This window comes from Dermacentor variabilis, chromosome 4, assembly GCF_050947875.1.
Source record: "Dermacentor variabilis isolate Ectoservices chromosome 4, ASM5094787v1, whole genome shotgun sequence".
Lineage (NCBI taxonomy): Eukaryota > Metazoa > Arthropoda > Arachnida > Ixodida > Ixodidae > Dermacentor > Dermacentor variabilis.
Genome location: NC_134571.1, coordinates 234,560,449 through 234,584,289, shown reverse-complemented (window position 1 = coordinate 234,584,289; position 23,841 = coordinate 234,560,449). Strand labels below are relative to the sequence as shown.

General features: G+C 44.1%; 1 protein-coding gene across 1 annotated transcript in view; it reads right to left on the bottom strand.

The window, feature by feature from the left end:
• The window catches only part of LOC142580213 (DNA mismatch repair protein Msh6-like), a 745,039-nt gene that overhangs the window by 208,759 nt on the left and 512,439 nt on the right, over positions 1–23,841 (bottom strand). Inside the window, exon 23 of the mRNA XM_075691108.1 lies at positions 18,752–18,868. Coding sequence (XP_075547223.1) covers positions 18,752–18,868 — 117 coding nt within the window. The remainder of the gene's footprint in view (positions 1–18,751; positions 18,869–23,841) is intronic.

The following is a 23,841-nucleotide window of genomic DNA, read 5'->3' as shown; positions in this document are numbered from 1 at the left end:
CAATCCCTTTGGATAAGCAACGGGCTGACGGTACAACTAAAACGTCACCATCGGTGATGTCAGAGTTAATTACAAGGAGTTGTTCGTGGCCAGGGGCACCATACAATCGTCAGCAGTTCGTAAGCGATTGTCAGTCTCTGTCAAGTTAACGAGGCGTTGACGGCACGAGATGAAAGCAGACGCCGAAGAGAGAAAGTCCCACCCTAGTATAAGCATGTGAGCACAGGAAGTCAACACTGCGAACTGGATATGGTGGCGTAACCCGTCGATCGAAACTATAACGGTGCATTGCGCCGATGGACGAATCACAACATTATTTGCACCACGAAGAACAGCTTCACTGTAAGGTGTAGTAACTTTGCGTAGACGAGAGCACAAGTCACCGTGAATAATAGAAATAGCTGCTCCCGTATCAATCAATGCTAGGACTGGTACACCTTCTGCACACACAAATAAAGTATTGGACGATGACGCTGGCCATGATGATGAATATATACAGAGGAAGAAGATGAAGGGGTAAAATAATGCTCACAATATATATATATATATATATATATTTCTTTGATGAATCGGCGGCATGTTATACAGGTGTCACATGGTGCACTTTCGATCAGGATGGGGCCTGACCGAGGCTGAGTTTTTTGACCGCAATTGGTGCATTTGCTTTAGCTATGGGAGGGAGCTGATTGCAGTTGAGCATTTCGATTCAGATCAAACTCGACTGCAATCAAAAGTGGCCATGTGACAGCGGTATTACATTCAAGTGCACTTCTAGTTTCTTGCTTAAGCCCGCGAAAATTGTGGGTGTGTTAAGGCCCAACCACACGGGGCTAATCGTACGCGCCTGGCCATGCGTCCAAGATTTGTGCGTCAGGCAGTGCGTCATTTTGAGCGACTGAAATGGCAGCCTGTGCACCGATGTCATGTGGCCGGCATGTAAACTTCTGGTGCAAGTTTGGAAACACATTGTTATTTTGGAATCGTACAGACACCAGAAGCTACCTCTGGTTTCGTGTCACACAATGGATGCCATCAATAATGAAACACTGATCACCTGTGTTGAGGCTTGGTCTGGACTGCAAAACACAAGCACCATAAGAATAAACATGTGACGAGGCGCTTATCGACTTAGGCGGCGAGAATTGTATGTCCAACGTTGCCATAACAGGTATGTGTACAGAAGTTTACCATTTTTAGCACATATAACCTGCCACCACGTATAACCCATACCCCCCGTAACAACAGCCCAGAAAGAACAAAAAAAGATATACGCACATATAATCTGCAGTAATAACTGCATACAACAAAGCTCAAATCTTTGCGAAAACTGTCTCCATTTGCGGATGCATGACTTGTCCATGCCCATGGCTCTCTTCTCCACTTCTTCAACAGGGATAGATTCACCCGCCAGATGTGATCACGTAAGAATCAATCACGTGACATTGAAGTGAACCAGATCACTTCAGAGTTAGCAGTCACCCAACCGCGCATGACAACACGGACGAAGCAGCCCTCACATCGGCAATGGCAATGGAGTAAACATGACCAAGCCAGAAATCCCAATGGTGATTTGGCTCACCACCATATCGCGCAGCGCTTCGCGCAGACTAAGAGAGCACTGGAGGAAGGAGTGACGTATAAGTTTGCTCGCACCGCATGCGCTATTCACTAACTACTAAATGCAAAATGGCGACCTGTAAGGAGGATGAGAAGGGGTAACCATGAAAGAGGAGTGAAGGGAGCTTCAACACGCACCGTAGAAGCTACAGAGGCGGTTGTGACAAGCGTAACCGAATGGCACTGGACTGGCAGCTGCTGTATAGGCACTCAGGCAATACCAGGAGCATTGACACTATCAACAGGGGCGTTTTCTTCGAGCCTGCCTTTCCCCGACTTCGGCAGTGAGCTTGGCGGCACCGGCCCGAGCAGAATGAACAATTTACTTGTCACCCTTGTCCAGGTTAGTGAAAGACGGGATTACACTTGTATTGGCGACGATTGTCCTGGTCTACTGGTGCTGCCGAGCTTACATGCCCTCTTGTCTGTGGCTGTTGAGTGCTACGATGTCATTTTCGGCCTTCTGTTGTGCTGTGGCGATATTGAAACTAGCCCGGGGCCTGACACGACAGCTTTGTTGCAAACTCTTATTGAAGGTCAAAATGAAATTAAGGCGGATATATCTGAAATGAAGCAAGCACTAGCTAGCATGGAAATGGTTTTATCTAGTGTGACCGAATTATCTTCAAGGGCTGATGAAATGGAGAAAGAACTGTCCAGTTTGCGTGCAACCATGGACGAAATGTTGACAAAGATAGACAACCTAGAAAACCGCTCTTGTCGGAACAATGTCAATATTCGCGGCATTGCTGAAGTTCCACGTGAAACGTATGACCAGCTAAAAGACAGTGTAGCAAGCGGTGTCTTTCAGGACAAACTGGGCGTTTCTGTGGCGAGCACTGAGCGCATTCACAGGATAGGTCGAACGAGCGCAGACTGTTCCAGGCCTGTTATTGTACATTTTGGAGACTACAAGGAAAAGGCAGCAGTACTAAGAAACACCAAGAAATAGAAGGATGTTGGTTTTATAACTTTATATATTATGGTTAGAATTCAAATCTTTAGTCCATAGGTGCAAGTAGGTGCATAACACGTTATGTGCCACTGATAACAAAAAAAGAAACGTCCCTGCAGTTCTTGGATAACAAGGAACATTATTCAGTTGAAAAGAAAAGTGAGCCGGCGCAGGAAGATGTACCGACGCACACGTGATTCAGCTGTGTTGAGTGATATGCTAGATCTAAGCAGTATACTGAGGTCCCTTCTCGAACATTCCAAGTTCAAGTTTTATAATGTTACACTGGAAAAATTTCTACGAGAATCACCTCAAAAGTTCTGGAGGCCATTGGCTATAGCAAAGAAAAAGTCGCTGAGATGTGGACAGAGAGCAGAACTACAAGTTATAAGTCAGAAATCTGCGACAGTTTCAATGAATATTTTGCAAGTGTTTTCAGTGAAGACGATAACAAGTCTGTGGTTGCTGGATCCGCTCTTGAAACTTGTGCAATTGAAGACAAACCTTTCGATGGAAGGCTTACTGACCTTATTTTTGGACCTGAAAATATCCAATCCAATGGGCCCTGATGATATTCCTAATTTATTCTTGAAGCGATATGCAGAATGGTGAGCCAAATACCTCATACTAATCTTTAGGGAGTCGTTATCAACAAGTACGGTACCGAATGACTGGAAAATTAGCAAAATAGTCCGTATTTCCAAGACTGGAGATCCAGAAATGGTCAGTAATTACTGCCCAATCGCTTTAACGTCGACCTGTTGTAAACTTCTAGAGCACATTGAATTCTTTAACAGTTGTCAACACGGTTATCGGTAGGGAATGTCAACGGTCACACAATTAATAGAAACAATACACAATTTTAGTGAAATTATTGATCAGAAGAGTCAAATTGACATAATTTATTTAGACTCTAGGAAAACCTTTGATCAGGTAAATCATAGAAAACTTTTAAGGAAATGTCACTCAGCACTCAGAAACCCAAATATCATTCGTTGGCTAGGATCTACTATGGTGGGCCGCAGGCATTTTGTGAGTGTTGACAAGAATTCATTTCAGGTTGTGATACGACTTCGGGAGTCCCTCAGGGCTCGTTACTGGGGCCGTTATTGTTTCTTCTATTTATAAGCTACCTGATTGTAGACTCAGAAATTAAGGCCAGATTATTTTCAGATGACTGTATTATTTACACTCATGTTAACTCTGTTGATAATCAAGTTAAGCTCAATGATTACCTGTGCCTTATCAACAAATGGTGTAATAAGTGGCAAATATCTTTAAATTCCACTAAAACAGTATGTATGACAGTCACACACAAACACCAGCCACTTGAATTTGATTTTGAGCCCAAGGAGACAAACTGAATCGGGTGACAGAATATACATACTTGGGAGCAATGGCATAGCCAGAAATTTCGTTCGGCGGGGAGGGGGGTGCACATTGCAGCTCGTCCTCCTCCTCATGAAATTTGTCAAGGTATGAAATACATGAATAATAACTACATTGCCATTGCCAAAGATGCTGTGAACAAATTCTTGAACGCTACGCACTGTAAAGACAACTAAAATATGTATTTTTTTTTCATAAAAGAATACACTCTTATGTCCGAAAAATTGTGTCCGAAATAACTGGTATTAATGCTTCCATGTTTTTTGCTTATTTATTAAGTCAAGAAACTACCACACAAACTTTAGAACTATATCAGTTCGAAACCAGCAAAGCAGTGCATGCCGCTAATATGAAAAATGTAAAGGCCCTCAAATGAACAAATTGAGGACAAATATTTTAATGAAACTGTCATTCAAGAACCCTGTTTACATTTTTGTACATATGCAACGGCCAGGGAAAGATCTCAATGACGCCGTCCTCTGTTCGAATGCATTGTACAGGAGCAGCTGTCACCGGTCGTGTATTGTAATTGCGCCGAAATTATAGTCGCAGAAGAGAGCACATATAAAAAGCAGGAGTTCTGCAAAACATACGAAGGCGAGTCAAATGAAAATGAACCAATGCATATATATGACAAACGGGATACTTTATTTAAAAATTAAAAGTATTCTCCACAAGCATTTAGACATTTGTCCCACTGACTAGAGTTGCATCCTTCCCGTCTCATATAACTCCTTGGGCTGCTGCTTCAAAAAGTCTGTAACTGACTCTTTTATGTCATCGTCCAACACGAATATGGTTCCCTTGAGCCGTTTCTTCAATTGCCCCAAAATGAGGAAGTCGCAGGGCGACAGGTTTGGGATGTACAGCGGCAGATGCTGCAGCGTTTCCCACTTGAACTTTGCTGGCTTTGTGTTAATTACATCAGCGATGTGGGGACGGGCATTGTCATGGAGCAAGATGACCCCATTCATCAATTTCCCAATCCACGTCGTTTGTTCTTCATTTCACAATACCGGAAACGATTGATAGTCTATCCAGGTTTAGCAAATTCGATTGGCATTAAAATTGTGGAACAAAGCACATGAATTCAAGGCAGTTCTCAGTCAATGCTTGACCTTTTTTTGTCAGTGGATCAATTAGCGCCAAAACTAATTGGGAGATAGTACATGGCATATCGAATCGCGAGGCTGTACTACTCACCGTTACAGACACCATGTTAGATAAGAAATCTGAATGTCCATCTTACCGCAACTTCTCTCGAGCCAATGATGTATCAATTATAGATATACTTTCGCTTAATTTTGATGACTTTTCAAGTAGCACGGAAGACGTAGTGTCGTTATGGTGCAGGTTTAAAAAAATAGTTAGAGTGCATTGATAGCTTTGTCCCGTTGGCAATTAAAAAGAAAAATCACAATAATCACTGGATCTCCCGCGAGACATTGCGGCTCCAAAGGAAACAGAAACGTGTAAAGAAAAAATTAAAAATCGAAAATGTGCAGTCGGTAAAACAAAAGCGTGGCAGTTTGGGCCAGTTGGTACGTCATGACCTTTTAGGCTTGTAGCGCAGCTCAGAAAGAGCAAAAAAGGAAGGAGGTAGGGGTAATGAAAGGGAACAGAAAACAGAGTGAGCGCTCACTCTGTTTTCCGTTCCCTTTCATTACCCCTACCTCCTTTCTTTTTTGCTCTTTCTGAGCTGCGCTACAAGCCTAAAAAAGGTAAAGCAAAATATCGACGACATTTCCTCTCAGCTTATAAGTCCAGTACATGCCGATAAACAATGCTACTATGGTGAATCGCTACCAAGTTTCATAACCACAGCTCCAGAGAAATTTTGGTGTTCTATTTCTACGACATCCAAGGAATGTGATGTATTTTATGTTGATGGTAAGGCAGTTCACGAAGGCAAAGAAATAGCAAATGCATTTAACAAACACTTTAAATCCGTCTATACAAATGATAGTGATGTAATGCCACCTTTCTAAATGTCTGTGCCGCCTATACCCGATGTTCAAATAAGCGAACCAGGTATACTAAGCATGCTTTTACAACTGAACAATAAAAAATCTTCTGGCCTGGACAACATTCCAAACATATTTTTAAAAAGCAATGCAGAATGGACATCAAAGTACTTGCACGTTCTCTTCACACGGTCACTGTGCGAGGAACAAGTACAGAGTGACTGGCGGACAGACAGAGTGAAGCCACTACATAAAACAGGAAAAAGCACTGCATTCAAAACTACCATCCGATTTTTTTAACATCTACGGTATGCAAACTTTTGGAACACATAATCCATAATCATATCTCAGAATTCTTGGAAAACAATATACTAACAAAGCATCAACACGGATTCAGAAAAGGCTACTCTACAATTACACAATTAGTGTTTATATTGCACGACTTTGCGAAAGCAATTTACAATGGGAAACAAATAGATGCTATTTTTATGGACTTTTCAAAGGCTTTCCACAGGGTCTCTCACAAAAAACTACATTACAAATTGAGCAAGATTCTGAAAAACTCCAGACTAATTATTTGGCTCAGAGCATACCTTGATGGTAGAGAACAATTTGGTGTTTTTAATAATCATTCTTCTCAACGGCTTCCAGTAGACTCTGGTGTTCCCCAGGGCTCGGTCCTAGGACCTCTCTTGTTCCTTTTATTCATTAATGATATGCTGCACGGTATTCCAGTTATGGTTAAGCTTTATGCTGATGACTGTGTATTGTACTCAGAAATAGACAATATTACTGACCAGGAGTTGCTGAACGATGTTTTTCGACAAATTGTCGACTGGTGCGATGCCTGGCAAATGTCGATTAATTTTGGGAAAACTGTTTTTATGTCTATTTCAGATAAGAAGCATAAACTAACGCTTCCGTACGGTATTAATAACATAATTATTTCCGAAGTAACACATTATAAGTATCTCGGACCCTGGAACACAAATGACTTCATTTGGACTAAGCACCGTTAATATGTAGTAGCTAATGCTAACCGTAAGCTTCTTTTTCAAGGAGGGCTTTGAAACTTTCTACTCCCAATATAGACCTACTCGCATATAAAGCTGTAATTCTGCCGATCCTAGACTATGCATGTGTAATTTGGGACCCTTTTACTAAAACTGATACTAACAAGATAGAAATGGTGCAAAGAAAAGCAGCTCGTTTCATTTATAACAGCTTCGGAGGCACTTCAGTGTCAGAACTTTCACGTCCTATTTTGAACAGTTTGCTCCAACACTTCACAGTGAAAAATAAAATGCAATGTTCAATGTACATGGCAGCTATACGGCAGCCAATTTCTTTTTAGGAAACACGTTCAGTTATCAAAAACCTCACAACACCACGTTGTTCAACTTTTGGAGTGTCCATTATGTCACGCAGCCATGTTGAACCCAGTCTATGAGAGCATTAAAGAACCTATACACTCACACCTGTTTGTCACTTTTGTAAATGAGAGGTGCCTGTGTTATACGCGCATGCTTCGTAGATAATGAACTGGGTGGGCTCAGAAGGTGGGCTCGGTGGCTGTACTCCCGCACAAGTCACTAATCCTCTTGTATTCATCATGCAGGTGTTTGCCGTCGCTGCCAACGCGCTCTTTGCTGCTCATCTCGCCCTTTCCCCCGCCACTGTCTCGACTACCGCACCCAGCTGCTGTGATAACGGCATCTTATTCCTGCATCCGCCCAACATCAACGCCTCCCCCTGTCCGACAACGCCACTACCCGGTTTTCTATTCCTGGATGCCCAATGGAAAGCCGCATCACCACTGCCATCACCCGCCGATATAAAAGTGCTGCAACCACCTTCGCCGCTCTGTGGGCTCGGTGGCTGTGCTCCCGCACAAGTCACTAATCCTCTTGTATTCATCATGCAGGTTGGTAACAAGTATTCCCTGTTTGCAAAAAAAACTAGCAACTATTTCTTAGTGCAGCTGCCGAGCCCGCAGTGCTGCGTTTTTCTTGTAGCTGATTGCGGCAATGTTTTGCGTGCTTTGCTGCTCTTGGCAGGTGATATCGAATCTAACCCCGGCCCTAACACTATCGACCATCTGCTCGCTGAACTAAAAAATGTATCCGCCGGTCAAACCAAGCTCATTTTCGAAATACAAGACCTCAAAACTAAGATCAATTCCACTGAAGTTGCGATAGCCGGCTTGACTAAGCGAATGACCAATCTGGAAGCCCATTTCCAAGCTTTTTCAGATCTTCAAACCGATTTCGAAGCAATGAAATCTGAGAGTGCTGGGTTTGCTCGACATTTAGACATTCTAGATGCGCGAATTGAGGATGCAGAAAATCACTCGCGCCGCAATAATCTTATATTCTATGGCATTCCCGATGCTAACCCACCCGAAAATTTTGCAGGCTCTGAGGAAACAGTCATCAACCATTGCTGTCAGAACTAGAGTATAACAATTAACCCCGAGAACATTGAACGCGCCCATCGCCTTGGGCGTTACAAACCTAACCACACTCGTCCAATCATCGTCAAGTTTACTTCATCTAAGATTAAAGACACCATATTATCGAATGGTCATAAGTTTAAGGAAACTAACTTCAGCGTCGGCGAGGACTTTTCCCTCAAAATACGAAATGCGCGAAAGCATCTAGTCGCGTTCGCTAAAGAAAAGAGAACAAAGTTTGCTCTGAATTTTAAGACACTGCATATTGGTCTCAAGCGCTACATGTTCGACGAAACCACGCAAACAGTCAAGGAAATAGCAACTCGGCCCTCACAATCAGATTAGCAATCACCTCGTCGTGAACCCTCTGGGAACCGCGCCAAGAACGCTTCTTTATCTAACCTCTCGCTCTCCGTTATATACACTAACATTCGTAGTTTTATTCCTAAGCGTGAAATTATTTCTAGCCTTGTTTCGTCATCAAGCAGCAACCTGCTTATACTAACTGAGGCTTGGCTGAACGGTGACATGACAGACAACGAAATACTGACTGATCTACCAAACTTTCAAGTTTTTCGGAAAGACCGTAAAGATTCACGAGGAGGGGGCGTACTCATTGCCGTCAGCCAAGATTTATCATGTTCCCTAATACAAGATTCATCACCTCGAAATTTTGTGGCTAATCTTTCACGCAGCACCTAACACAGTTTTACTAGGCGTTTGTTACAGGCCGCCACATAATAGCCACGATTTTTCCCGTTAGCTTAATAACGTACTAAGTCAACTGTCCGCAAAGCATCCGAATTCACACATCTTCCTCTTCGGCGATTTTAATTTTCCAAATATTGACTGGCATACTCAGCCCGCACCTATAGCTAACAATGGAGAAACACGGGAATTCCTAGATTTTTGCAATAACCACAACCTTACTCAGGTAATACTTGAACCTACCCGCATAACACAGAACTGTGCAAATATTTTAGATCTCATATTAACCAATCACCTAGACAGCGTTCAGCCCATTACATACCTGCCTGAAATAAGCGACCACAAAGTAATTCACGCTAACCTTCTCCTTACGCCAAACCGGCGCCGCAAATACCATAAAAACATCCGTCTTTATAACAAAGGAAATTATAAAGCCATAAATAATGAACTTAACGCGTTTTTTCAAGTCTTCTCGTCACACTTTTATTCCCGCAGCGTTCAAGAAAGTTGGTTACTTTTCAAAGACAAACTCGAAAGTCTAACTAATAGATTCATCCCCCAAATTAGTTTTCACTCTAATTCACAAAAGCCATGGTTTACTAAAACACTGAAACGTTTGGAGAACAAAAAGAAGCGTCTTTATTGTTCAGCCAGGTCTCAGGGAACGCATAGCGCATGGGTGAAATATCACGAAGCTGAACGATCTTATCTCGCCGCTATTTCTGACGCCAAGCATACCTTTTTTCACTCAACTTGCTGAATATGCTAACTAGTAACCCCAGAAAGTTCTGGCAAGTTATCAATCCGCATCACGCACCAGAAATAACCCTCACAGATGAGTCAGGCACAGTCTTCACGGATGCTGAGTGCGCTACTATGTTTAACTCTGCCTTCTCATCCGTATTTACGAAAGAAACTGAAATACTGCCATCATTTTCAGCACCACCCTCAGCGATAAATTATGCTATGCCACCAGTTGTCTTCACGCCATCTGGCATTTCGTCCCTAATTGAAACCATGAAAATTTCATCTTCATCCGGTATCGACAATATTAACCCAAAGCTTTTGAGGAATAACAAGGATATTTGTGCGCAATTTTTATGCTTACTTTTTTCACAGTCACTGTTAACAGGTCAACTACCATGCGAGTGGAAAAGCGGTAAGGTCGTTCCAGTCTTCAAATCGGGTAAAAAAAATTCACCCCTTAACTACCGTCCCATTTCCCTTACCAGCGTACCCTGCAAATTCATGGAACACGTCATCTACTCCAATGTCATGAGCTTTCTCGATTGTCACAACTTTTTTCATTCTGCGCAACACGGTTTTCGAAAAGGCTTCTCATGCGAAATACAGCTGGCCATTTTTATTCATGATTTGCAGGCTAATCTTAACTCTAACGTACAGACCGATGCTATTTTTCTAGACTATGCAAAAGCATTTGACAAGGTTCCTCACAAACGCCTACTACTAAAACTTTCATATTTGAACCTTCCCTCTAATATCTTTAAATGGATAGAAGAATTCTTGACTAACCGCTCACAGTATGTCACCGTTAACAACCACAACTCCAGTCCTATCCCAGTAACGTCAGGCGTCCCGCAAGGGTCTGTCCTCGGTCCGCTTCTGTTTCTAATTTATATTAACGATTTACCAACGCATGTCTCTAGTAATATTCGCATGTTCGCCGATGATTGTGTAATTTATCGCAAGGTTAATAACGCTTCTGACCAAACATCTCTTCAAGACGACCTTAACCGCATTCAGGAATGGTGTGCCAATTGGTTAATGGAACTTAACCCTCAAAAATGCAATATCTTGTCCTTTACGCGTCGCCGTAACCCACTTCATTTCCCATACGTCATAGCTAACATCCCTGTACAACCGGTTCTATCATACAAGTACTTAGGCATTACCTTGTGTGGCGACTTGTCCTCGAGTACACACATTACATTACGAACATCATTTCATCCGCTAATAAAACACTTGGATTTTTAAGACGTCATCTCCGCCAAGCACCTAAACATGTGAAATTATTAGCATACAAATCCCTTGTCAGACCAAAATTAGAATATGCCTCACCCATTTGGAACCCGCACCAAGCTTACCTTATAAATGCACTCAAATCAGTCCAAAACAGAGCAGCCAGATTCATCGATTCATCATATTCTTACGACATCAGTGTGTCAGCTTTGAAAGCTGAATCCGACTTATTGCCCTTATAACTTCGTCGCCGCATTGCCAGCGTTTGCTTGTTTCATAAATTTTTCCATAGTTCACTAGGTCGCGCACCCACATCGTCCCTCCAGCCCGCATATTTCATCGCACTCGTCATCCGCTTCAAGTTTCCCGACCTCGTGCCCGAACTACCACATTTGCCGCATCATTTTTCTCCCGTACTGCGGCAGACTGGAACGACCTACCCAACGACATTGCAGCCATCATGTGCTCATCCAACTTTGCCAATAATGTTACTAGTCATGTTTCGTTGTGTTAACACTCGCTCACCAAAATATATGTACCCACCCCTTATGTAATACCCCTCGTGGGTCTTTAAGGTAATAAAATGAAATGAAATGAAATGAGATAATGAACAGAACCATTATTATGTGGGGTTGATTGGCTCACTTTCATTTGACTCGCCCTCGTACACTAGAAATGCGAAGTTACAATGGAATATACAACTACGAACATACAGCTTGATAAAGGGCAAAAAAGTGTCACTGGAAACAAAGTTCACTGCACGTATACACAAAACCTTGTTTCTTTTCATTTTCATTTATTGAAGCCTTAAAGGCCCGGAGGCATTACATAAGGCGGGGGCAAACAAAGTGTGAGGAACTCTTCATCACACAAAGGAGGGAAAAGAGGAAGAAAAGATAGGCGAAGAATAGAAAGGAAACAACGCTCAGGAGGGAACCAAGCAAGCGGTACTATCATCAAAATGACCGTAAAAAGCTATAAAATACAACAAAATACATACTACATAAATACTACTAAATATATACTATGCATGAGAACGAATCACTATAAGTTAATTAATTAAAAGGGCTCAAGTAGGAAATGCAATTTTTACAAACCACTGTAGGTGCGGTGCATTGTTAGTTTCTCACGGAAAGTCGTGTGGTTGGTGGAAGAGACAGTACAGTCGGGCAGAGTGTTCCACAGCACTATTGCATTTGGAAAAAAAGAATCCTTCATCGAAGACGTACGGTACTGAATGTGCGCGATTGGACAGCTGTGGTTGAGGCGGGGAGAGATTCTATGCGGGGGTTGTAGTCGAGGGTGTCTGGCTGTTGGGTGATAGTAGAAAGAGCGAAGCATGCAGAGACGCGAGATGATACAACGTGATTGGAGACTAGGAAGATTGAGTGTGCGTTTTAGTTCAGTTATGATGGTTTTATTTGAGTAGTTTAACATGATAAAGCATGCAGCACGATTCTGAATGGCTTCTAATTCGTAGGTGAGATATGCTTGCGAGGGGTGCCAGATAGATGATGCGTACTCCAGTTTCGGCCGAACGTATGTCTGATATGCAAGTTTTTTCATAGCAGGCGATGGAGATTTCAAGTGCAACGCAAAAAACCAGGAGTGCGCGAGGCGTTTGCGCATATTGTTTCAATGTGAGTAATCCATGATAATGACGATGTCAAGTGAACACCTAGATACTTATAGCAGTCTGTTCGTGATATTGTAGTTGAGCTTATGTGGTACACGTAACTTGTAATGCTGCACTCACGTGAAAACGACATACATTGGCACTTATTAAGGTTAAGAGACATGAACCATTTTTCACACCATGAAACGATAGTGTCTATGTTCTTTTGTAGGTCAATGGAATTACCAGGGTTATGGATGGCATTGTAGATGACGCAGTCATAAGCAAAAAGTCAAAGTCTGGTTTTTGTGTTACATGGCAGGTCATTGATATAGATTAAAAATAACATGGTGTTGCGTACTCCAGGGTAGCGTATCGTACTCCTGCCAAGAAGTAGCGGCACCTGCCTATCGAAGCTCGACCGACGTTACTTATTGGGTAGCGTGGCGTTGTCGGCGGGCTGCAGGCATCCGGGAGACCATGGTGACCAAGCAAGAGCAAGACGATTTCTAGTGCGAAACTTGCACGGTTTATTAAAAGGTAGATGAAAGAAACTGAGAAGAGCATGAAGTGATGAAAAGTACATTTCGGAGCCCCTTAGACAAGGCTCTCTACAATCGTGGGCGGGATCTTGTTTCCGTCGACGTGACGTGACCGCACAGGAAGAGGGCCCCTCCTCTTCTGGTTATACCGAGCCTGCTGAAAGGAAGAGGCAGTCCCGCCTCCTGGAATTGTAGAGCCTGTCCGCCTCTTCTGCGTGTTGCGGGTCCATGGAAGTTCTCCTCTAGGTCCAATTTGAGAAAAGGGCCTCTCTAAACTCGCACACCCCCACACACATACACACACAAAAGAGGCCTGTACACTGCGGGGCTTCCGGCAGCCAGGCAGACACCCGAAACGGTCATGGCGAATTAGAAAGTCACGCTTCATTTCTACGAGGCCTGGTGGAAGCAGGTCGGGTGAGAGAAAGTTCTTTCTGCACGTGGAGCGGGACGCCAACAATAGCAGGCGAAGTCACGCCTCATTTCGACGAGGTAGGGTGAGATGGTCGGATGAAATTCCTTTCAACACGTGGTGCCAGACGCCAACCCTAACAAGGGGGGATAAGCCTGCTCCCTGGAGGACACCGGATGTAACATCAGAAAGGTGTGTTCACGAGAGTTAGCAGATGTGTATTGTATGCGTCCTTTTAAGAAATGTTCGATCCAAGTAATCAGTGATGGGGGGATTCCAAGAGTAGATAATCTTGCAAGTAGGTGATTGTGGGGGACGCGGTTTGTGTCAATTAGTAGGTGATCGTCCATGGTGTTGTAAGATTTCATCGGTGAATTCAGAGAGCTGAGTTTCGCAGGATAACAGTTTTCTAAAACCATGCTGGTATGAATAGAAGTTAATTGATTAAAGGTAGTGAATTAGATTGCTTGCTATGATATGTTCCAGCAGTTTAGAGGGGATACTGGTTAGAGAAATTGGACGATAGTTACATGCTTTCGTTCGATCACCAGATTTATAAACGGGAACGATTTGAGCCTTTTTCTAATCGTGGGGAACTTCACCAGTACTGATTGATTGCTGGAAAAGTAAGCTAAGTATTGCGCTTGACAGGAAACTGGTGTTTTTAAGTAATTTGCTGCTGATTTGATCGCAACCAGCCGAGGAGGATAATTTTAGAGCGTGCATTAGCCAAGCTATTTCATCAGCATTAATCTGGATATCGGGCATTGTGGTCAGCGAGTGGTATGGTAATTCGTGAGAAATGAAGTGTATAGCAGGGGAAAATACTGATGTGAAGAAGTTGTTAAGGGCTGTAGCACATTTTCAGTTTCAATTAGTACGTTGTCGTTGTCTGATAGCTGGAGCTGAGTTTGGGGCTTAGGCGGGGAGATAATCTGAAATAATTTACGAGGGTTAGACTGAAAGATTGATAAGAGGTCAGTTGAAAAAATTTGTTTTTGGAAGCTTTCAATTCCTTGATGTATTTTTTGACACTAAGTTCGTACCTATCGTGAGCTCTGTGGTTATTAGTTAACTTTGCTTTCCGATAATGGCGTTTTTTCTTAAGTAGGCGTTTAGTGTTGCGAAAACCACTGGTTATTTTTGTCGGTATTTATAAGGATAGTAAGGATATATATGTTTTTTAAGTTTAGCATAGTGTTTTTATATAATTCCCAATTGGTGTTGACCGAGCGAGCAGAGTATGACTGTTGAAAATATTTGTAGAAGAGTGCAATTTCGCGGTTAAATGCGTCGAAGTTAGCTTTCTTGTAATCAGTGATTAATCTTTGTGTGGGGGCTTTCTTTTTTAATGGCAATGAAATGCCGATATGAAGTACGTTGTGGTCGCTAAAGTCAGGGAGTGAACTCACATTTTTTATGTTTTCCGGGCTAGATGTTAATAAGAGATCCAGGGGTTGTCGCCCCTAGTTGGGCGTGTTATTGCTTGGAGGAGGTTAAAGTCTAGTGTTAATTCAAGAAACTCTTTGGGTTCACTATAGGGTGTTCTGTTGGGTACTGAAAGTAGTGGCCAATTGATGCTGGGATAATTAAAGTCTCCAAAAAGGAAAATAAGTGCAGCAGGCATATCTTTTTTTATTTGTTCTAAAGAGAGGTGTAAGAAATTGCAAAATTGGGGGTTACTATCTGGTGGACGGTAACAGATTCCAAACACTATTTTGTCAATTGTACTGTGCAGGCTTACCCATGTTAGTTCGATGTATAATAAGATATTTAAATATACGTAGAAGTAAGCAATGAATCTAAGTATCTAAGAAAAAGTCACGGTATATAATGCGTCAAACAAGGCAAATACACATGTTGCGCAATCACAGATTCACAGCTCACAGAATCCTAAGGCCCGCCCCTCCTCCCTCCGCTCCCCCCGATGTATCGCACGTGACGAAGGTGGCGCGCTTCCTCCTCACTTTCTCTCTTGCGCACACAAGATTGAGCCACCACTATCAGCTCACCCATGACCCCCCTTCCCCCCTTTTCACTCGCACATACACCATGCAGTTAACGATGGCGATGTTATCGGCTTCGGCCATTATAGGGAACATGAGGGCGATGGCAGGAATGTGCCTGGAGTGTCCATATAATTGCTATCGCAATAATGTAATAAGAATAGCTGCAACTAAAGCAACCTACGGCCTATTACTTTTCGCAAAAGAACTAAAAAAATCGAACTTTCACCAAGCGACAATTTGCTGCGCCGCAACAATGTCTTTCTTTGTTGTGGGGCGGGGGAACCGAAATGAAACAACTCAAAGGAAAGCCACAATCAAAGGTTGGCCACAATCAAATGCCTACTTTGGGCATCTAATGTGACTACCAAAGAAATATCATAGAAAAGGTGAGACGTTTGGTTCACAGAGAACCATACGCATGCTGCTTGGTATCCTACGCCGACAAGACAAGACTCCGGAGAGGTTGCGCTCAAGCGAATGAATTGCAATACGTCGAGTCCCCACAGTAATGGCCGCGAGCAACCATTGTTTCTTTTTCTCGTCTGCTATTTAGAAGGCGTCCAAAATTCTGCCAGGCGGAAGTCCACTCGGCCAGAGAAAAACGAATGCGCACCGAAGTGCGCCGCACGGCAGTTGGGGCAACACGAGAAAAACGCATGCGCTCTGGCTAGCTCTGGCAGCCCGCGGGTATTGAGAACAAGATAATTGAAGAGGCTTAATGTTCCCTCACGAATAAAAGTCAAAGTAGAAAAATAAATAAGAATGTTCTTACTTTCACTGGCTTTAGTGCCTTGACACGGATGCTTTGGCGCAGGTGAAAAGAATGTTGACATTTTTTCTCTGTGACAGGATGGCAGAAATGAACCACCACAATGCTTCATCTCATTGGACCCCGCTGCGTTCTTTGTCAACTTGTCTGATAGTTTGTTGATTTGGCTTGTCTCATATGTTCCGATTTACGACATTAGGAAAGTCAATGCACCTTTGGTATCAGATGTCTATAACATTAAACCCAGAAAGTTCCGGAATTCTGCACGAGGCAAGAAGACTACGCAGCCGACGTAAGCGTGGTACGGCGGGAACTATCAGCCTGTGGGTACCCGTGCTCTTTCTTGAATGCTGTCGAACGACAAATGGCACGTCCGCAGTTACCCTATGCTGCCTCTAGTCAAAAGCGCGCCGGAATACCATATATCCCATCCACAAGTGAAGCTCTAAACCGTATTCTGCGTTCATACAATGTTCAAGTGGCACACATTCCAAACCAGAAACTATGGCAATCATTCGTCAATGTTAAGGACAAATTACCAAAAGAGAAATTCCCAGGTGTTGTGTACATTGTCCCATGCACGGATTGCGACTACGTTTACATTGGCGAAATTGGTGACTTTGAAAGGCGTCTTAAACAGCACAATTATGACGTCAAAAAAGAAAATGTGAAATCCAGTGCTTTGGCTGAGCATGCCACTTCAAGCGGCCACGTAATCGACTGGGGGAAGGCACGTGTCCTTGCCAGGGAAAAAGGGCTATCTCGACGCCTTTATCTTGAGTCCCTCATGATTCAGACTACGCCACACACTCTGAACAGGAGCGATGGCAATCTGCCGTCAGTGTATGCGCGCTGCCTGCGTCATGTGTTCAAGACTGTTTAAGCGAGCTGCTCGAGCACCTTCGTTTATTTTACCTGTGAACAAGGCTCCCGTGTGGGAGCCGAACCGTCTTCTTTACTTTTAAATCTTTATTTGGTCGGCGAAGTGCCCCGGGTTTTTGTTTACCTTTTAACCATGTTTCATCCCGACCAGACTGGCTTCCGTCAAACACTGAACTTCATGTGACTGATTCATCTGTGATAAAGTACGGCGTGAGAATCCAGCTTTGTCAGCATCCCCGAAGAATGGAGGAGTACTGCCACTGGCCTAAGATACGACATCAATGAGTAGCACATCCATGAACAGAGACTGTTTTTGCAAAGGTTTCAGCATTGCTGCTGTAGCCAGTTCTTCCCGCAGATTATATGTGCTGATATATTTTTTTCCCTCTTCAGGCATTTGTTCTTGAGGGTGCAGGTTATATGCAGTGGCGGGTTATACGCAGAAAAATATGGCATTCGATTTGCGAATCAAATTATTTGGATGTTCACTACTTGGTTTGATATGGCAATATTCGAGTATTCACACACCCGTAGATAAAATTGTTTGAAATTAATGGTAAGCAGCCTGTACATTATTCAATCCACTTGAAGAATATTTGATGTATGATTTGATTCGATTCTGGCACTATTTCATATGCATTCGATTCGGTCTCGAGCGAAAGTTTCTTTGTTTTCTTCTTGCACCCCCCCCCCCCCCTCGTACATTTGCAGTGCCACATATCGGATATTTGGAAGCTGTACAAGAAAAAAAATTAAAAAAATAAAGAGAAAGAAAGAAAGAAGAAAGCTTTATGTGATGACGCATCATTTTTTTTTTCCTTCTGTGGCTTCTTCCGCATTGGCATTATTGGAAAAATCCAACACAGAAAGAATCAAGCCTTCATGGTCAAAACTGTGCCATTGGCCTTTGTTGGTAGATGCTTGGAATTGGCCATTGTGTGAAGCAATCGCTCGGATACCCTCAAGCGACTAGCCACACCTCCAGGCTGTTGTGATGTAAATCCCTTATGATCAATCAGTCAAGCTGAGGGTATTCAGCATGCTTATTGCTACTTCAACGTTAGAAAGAGTGGGCATTTGATTATCAAAATGTTAACGAAAGCATGCCCTCAACCAGCAGCTTCTCATGTGGCCTCTAAGCGAAAATGGAATGTCCCACGATTTAATAATTATGATATAGTTTGTGAATGTGAATTGCATGCACCAATTTAGCAGTGTGCCTCCATTACACATCAGGAACTGCGATGTCGCTCTTGTGTAAGACTTTATCAAAATATTTCTTCACTTAGCCAAGAAACACTGTCTTGTGCGAAACCATTCTAAAGGAACAAAAACTCTTGTTCAGGGTAACAGCCAATCCCTGTCAGTTTGCCTTCTTCATAGGTGTTAGGAAAAAAACCATTCAAGCAATAAGTAGAGAGTTTTGAAATTTCTTGCACCACAATGCGAAAGCTCACCTGCGGTCAAAGTGTTCAAAGATGCGGCGCATGATGTCCTTGATGGCTGCCTCCTGGGACTCCTCAGCCAAGGCTAGGTCTGCCACCAGCCGCTTCAACTCCTCCGTGTAGTACCGTCTGTCACACAGATGCAAGGCCAGTCACAAGAAAAGGCAAACTCTAGCTTTCACAGGATGCCTGCTACCATGCTTAAATAAAGTGCTCTTGAATTTCGATGGCCAACAGCCAAGTACAACTAGTGTCAGGCACATTCCACAGTTTCTTGGGGTTTACCACATTACTAAAATTTATCTTGGTCACCTATACGAGGTAAATTTTTCTTTACACCATACAGAATTTTAAAAATGACCTGGGGCCGATAGCGCAATTGCAGTCCTTATGTTGGATTACTTGAAGTGGCAGACATTGCTCACATGTGAAATTGAAATGCATAATTGACTACAGTTGAACCCCGATATATCGAATTCCAAGGGTATTGTAGAATAGTTCCTATACACAGTTAACCTCATTATAATAATGTGGGATGTAACAAAACAACTGATATAACGAAGTAAACGAAATTCTCCTTGAAATCTCTATAGAGATCTATGTATTTAAAACCTAGTTTTAACGAAGGGAAATTGTCCTTCGAATAGATATACCGAACTAGATTCGTCTCGTAAGCCAAAAAATACCCGACAGTTCTGCACCGAGTACATTGCTTTCCGTGGGGTTTGGCACTAATTTGCTGCGACAGATCAAAACTCGCATGTTCCAGCATCGAATATGTCGTCAAGCAACACAGGTCTTTTCCACTGCACCGCGTAGCTGTGCAACTGCGCACAAGCAGCAGCTCACTATGTTACTTCTACACTGACCTCTATGCCTATCACACGTGCCTGACTGCACAATCAACGCTACCTGGGGTAGTGCAATAGACTAGTGCATTCACTTCTCCGTGAGGTGCACCTAGGCGTGGCTTGTGAGATCTCCCCCACGCATTCTCGGGGGGTGACGTACAAGCCTGTGCGAGTTGGGCCATGCTGCAAGGCCACGTGCGGCGGTGGGAAAAATTATTACATTCACTTCTCTTTCTCTACGGCGCGCCGTGCGGGCGTCCTCAGCTGGGCCTCGCCTTGGAGATCTCCCCAGTGCAAACTCATGGGGTCACGCTGTGCATTCACTTCTCCCTGTGGTGCGCGGCATGGGATGGCTGCTGGGCGTTGCATCCAAAATTGCTTCAGCATGGGTGCAATCTCAGAGGCCAAGAGCCGGCCAAGCCAAGCCAGCGCAGCGTAGTTCGTTTGCCTTCTAGACCACACAGCGGAGCACCGTGTTATGTGCCACATGCTGTTCGACTGCGATAAGCCAAGTTGAATCTAATCTGCTAGTGAATCTACCAGATTCATTAGCGGGGGGCGGCCATTTGGCCATGCACTGTAAGCGATGCGGGTGCGTGCCTGTGTTTGATACCACGTGTGTGCTTGGCAGGGGAGGCACAAGGTGGGGGTGTGTGATTTGTGAGGCAGATCACATTGATAAAGAAGGTGATAACTGTGTCAGCATGGCTTCACTTGCCTTGTCCAAAAAAAGAAAAAATGTACTTACAGAACAGTCTCCCACATTTTGATTAGAATGTGCTTGTACTGTTTTAACCCTGTGTGCGCATGCACCAATGAAATGTATATATGTACCTTCGCTCGCAGTAAGAACCTCAGTTGATGTTTAGCGCTCGTGCTGCCGTCTTCTCTGTTTGTGTCCCTGCTATTTTGAGCTAGTCTTTTGAATAGTGATGACACACCAACTAGCACAGTTTTCTGCCTTGAGTGCCAAGCTACACTCCGTTTGCGGTGGCTGGTGTGAAATGTTCCGCACCAGACGGATTGTACGAGGCTCACAGACGGTTTATATTATAATATAATCTGTCTGCTTATATAAGTATTTTATTCTCAGCCAGTTCTTTCTGAGCCATGAGCGAGGAAACCGTAGGAAGTCCTTCGTCTGCCGCTGCTGCTAAATGAGCTGCCTGAGCAGAGGCCCAGCGCCATCGCTATCGCCGCCAGAATCCAGAGGTGCACTATGCCGAACCAGGCATTGGTGGAGCAAGTATAGCATATACCCATCTATTTCTCCGACCACAAAGCTACCTTCATGACAATCAAGAACTGGGAGTGGAGTGTTTCTTGAAGAAATGAGGAATAAAAAGTTGTAACTGTACCTACATGTCTTGCTCAAATTATCTGCCTCAGTATATAGAAAAGACGAAACAGCTAAGAGCTGACCTCCAATTTCGCATTAGGAAGTAACGGAATTGTCAGCAAATTTTTTTTTTCACAACGAGCATTTACTGATTATTTTGGCGCCCATCAGGCCAATGTCCTATAGCGTGCAACATTCGCATCTCCCATGCACATCTGGTCTCTATTTTCCTGTGGAACTAGTGGAGCCGCCCACTCTTCCGCTGCGTGCATGGGGCGGCACTGACTGCGATTTTGTTGCTTATCGTTGCCTCCGTGCGCATCAACGATATCAGTGTTTCTATCGGTTCGTTTGTGCGAGTTCCCGTTGCCAGGAAGGAGATGGACGATGGCAAACGGAAGTGCAAAACAATATAAATCAAGCAGAAGGTGGCTCTGCTGAAAACCGTTGAGTCCAGCGTGAAGAAGAAAAAAGTAGCCAAAGATTTCCACATAGCGTTGAGCACGCTGTTGACGATTTTGAGCAGCAAAGAAGCTGCCACCAGTGCTGTTGCATGTGGCGTAAAAGGAGACGGAAAGAAGTTGCAAGCCCCCGCTTTCGAAGCTGTAGAGAAGGCGGTCTTCAAGTGGTTTTAGGATGCAAGAGCAAGCGGCACTCCCGTGAGTGGGGCACTGTTGCAGCGCAAAGCGAGGGACTTCGCACGCATCATGGGGCACAACGATATTGTGGAGTGTGGCCTGGCTGAAGTGTTTTAAGGAGCGCCATGACATCATCGGCAGGGCTGTCAGCAGAGAAGTGCTGTCTGTCGACCGCGAAGCTGCAGTGGCGTGGTTGGAGACAAACGTTGGACAGCTGCTAGAAAAATACAGTACCAAGGATTTGTTTAACACGGATGAGACAGCCCTGTTCTACCAGATGCTGCTGCGAAAAATCTCGGCCCTCAAATGTGAACACTGCCAGGGCGGTAAGCAGAGCAAGGTTCACATAACCGTGTTGCTTTCTGCCAACATGGATGGGTCGGAAAAGGTGCCGGCCCTCGTGGTCAGCAAAAGTGCGTCACCATAATGCTTCAAAGGCAAACGAAAGCTCCAAGTGAGTTATGTGTCCAACCATAAGGCTTGGATGACGAGGTAAATTTTTGCACAATGGCTGCGGGAGTGGGACGAGCGGCTGGGCAAGCTGAACCGGAAGATATGCCTCATACTGGACAATTGCGTGGCCCACCACACTGAGACTGTGCTCAAAAACATTGAACTGCGCTTCTTGCCGCCAAACTGTACTACAGTTGTGCAGCCCCTCGACCAAGGAGTTATCATGCACTTTAAGTCGGGCTACCACAAGCGTGTGACCGACCAGATTCTGCTCAATATGAGCATATTACGAATACCCCTTATGTAACACCCCCATGTGGGTGACTTTAAGGAAATAAAGTGAAGTGTGAGTCGACAATCGACTTGGACATGGCGATCGAGATGCTAAAGGTTGCTTGGATGGCTGTACCGGCAAGCACGATTGTCAATTGCTTTCGGCAGGCTTCATTTGGCGTCTGCGGCGGCGGTTACAGCGAAGATCTCGGTGCTGCCGCCAATGAGGGTGCCGCGGGCGACCAAGCCCCAGCGTCGTGGCATGCTCTCCTTGACACCGGCGTAGTGCAAGACAGCAACGCCTTCTGCACGTACGTTGGTTCCGATGCTGACATGGTGACGACGAAAGAGCTAACGGAGGCGGAAATTGTGCGCGCGGTGACGGGGTTGCCTAATGACAATAGTGATGAATGTGTTGACGACAGCCCAGAGCCTAATATTGGCAAATCCGACGTACCGACGAACGCACAAGCGCTGGATGCGGCAGACCTGCTGCGGTGATTCTTTGGCACTCACGATGACAGCCAGGACGAACTCGAAATAGGGGCTGCAGCTGAAAAAGCCATCATTTGCCTGAAGAAGGGGCGGCAAAAATCTATCAAGCACTTTTTTTCTGGGAAGTGAGTCGCCAGCAGGTGTGCTGTTGATCGATCAGTGATGACCCATTTGGTGTGAATCAAGTAGCAATTCCTTGCTGTCTTTTCTTCGCTTGTTTTTTTTCCGTGCGACGGCCGTTTTCTTTTACGCGTGGTGGGCTGCTGTGAGATTTGGTGGTGAGTACATTCTCTCTTGCTTGCTAACTGTGAATAAAAATAGATAGTGGCTATAATGAACTATTTGTTATAACAAAGTAATTATGACCCCCCTTCAACTTCGTTATAACGAGGTTTTACTGTACTGCTATCTTTAATTCAATTAATAAGTACAAGTAGTTTCCCCCATGTTTGTTGGCTTCTGATGAGACGATTAACCACTTTCTTCTTGTTCTTCCATAACGAGGGTCTCAAATCCGGCAACATTGATGCCTTCAGGTAGCATGTACGGGCTTATTGACCAGTTACCTTCACCCAGAAAGATCATGTACATGTGACGCCTGCGGCAGAAAGGATGCTTCACATCTGCCGCCACGGTTTGCGAGTGGTGGCGCAGGCTGGCCCAAGGTTAGTTCTAGTAGTAACATATAAATACCCAAGAAAGTGGATGGGAAAACAGCGCCACAGTAGCTCAATTGGTTAGAGCATCGCACGCGTAATGCGAAGATGTGGTATTGTTCGCCACCTGTGGCAAGTTGTTTTTTCATCCATTTAAGTACAAGTTCCACCTCATCAGGAATGACTTCTCCAATGCTTAAGACAGGCCGCCAAGACCGTGACCTGTTTGGTGTAACGCCAATACGCGACTAGCAAAATTCCAGATAAGCACTGAAACTTTGTTTTTCTCACTTTCTTTTTGTTTTCACGCTACATTCAAGTACTGATCAAGTTCGCCAAAAATGTATCGCATATCTAGCCGCGTTCATGGCCGCATGCGTACGGGTGACTCCGAAAC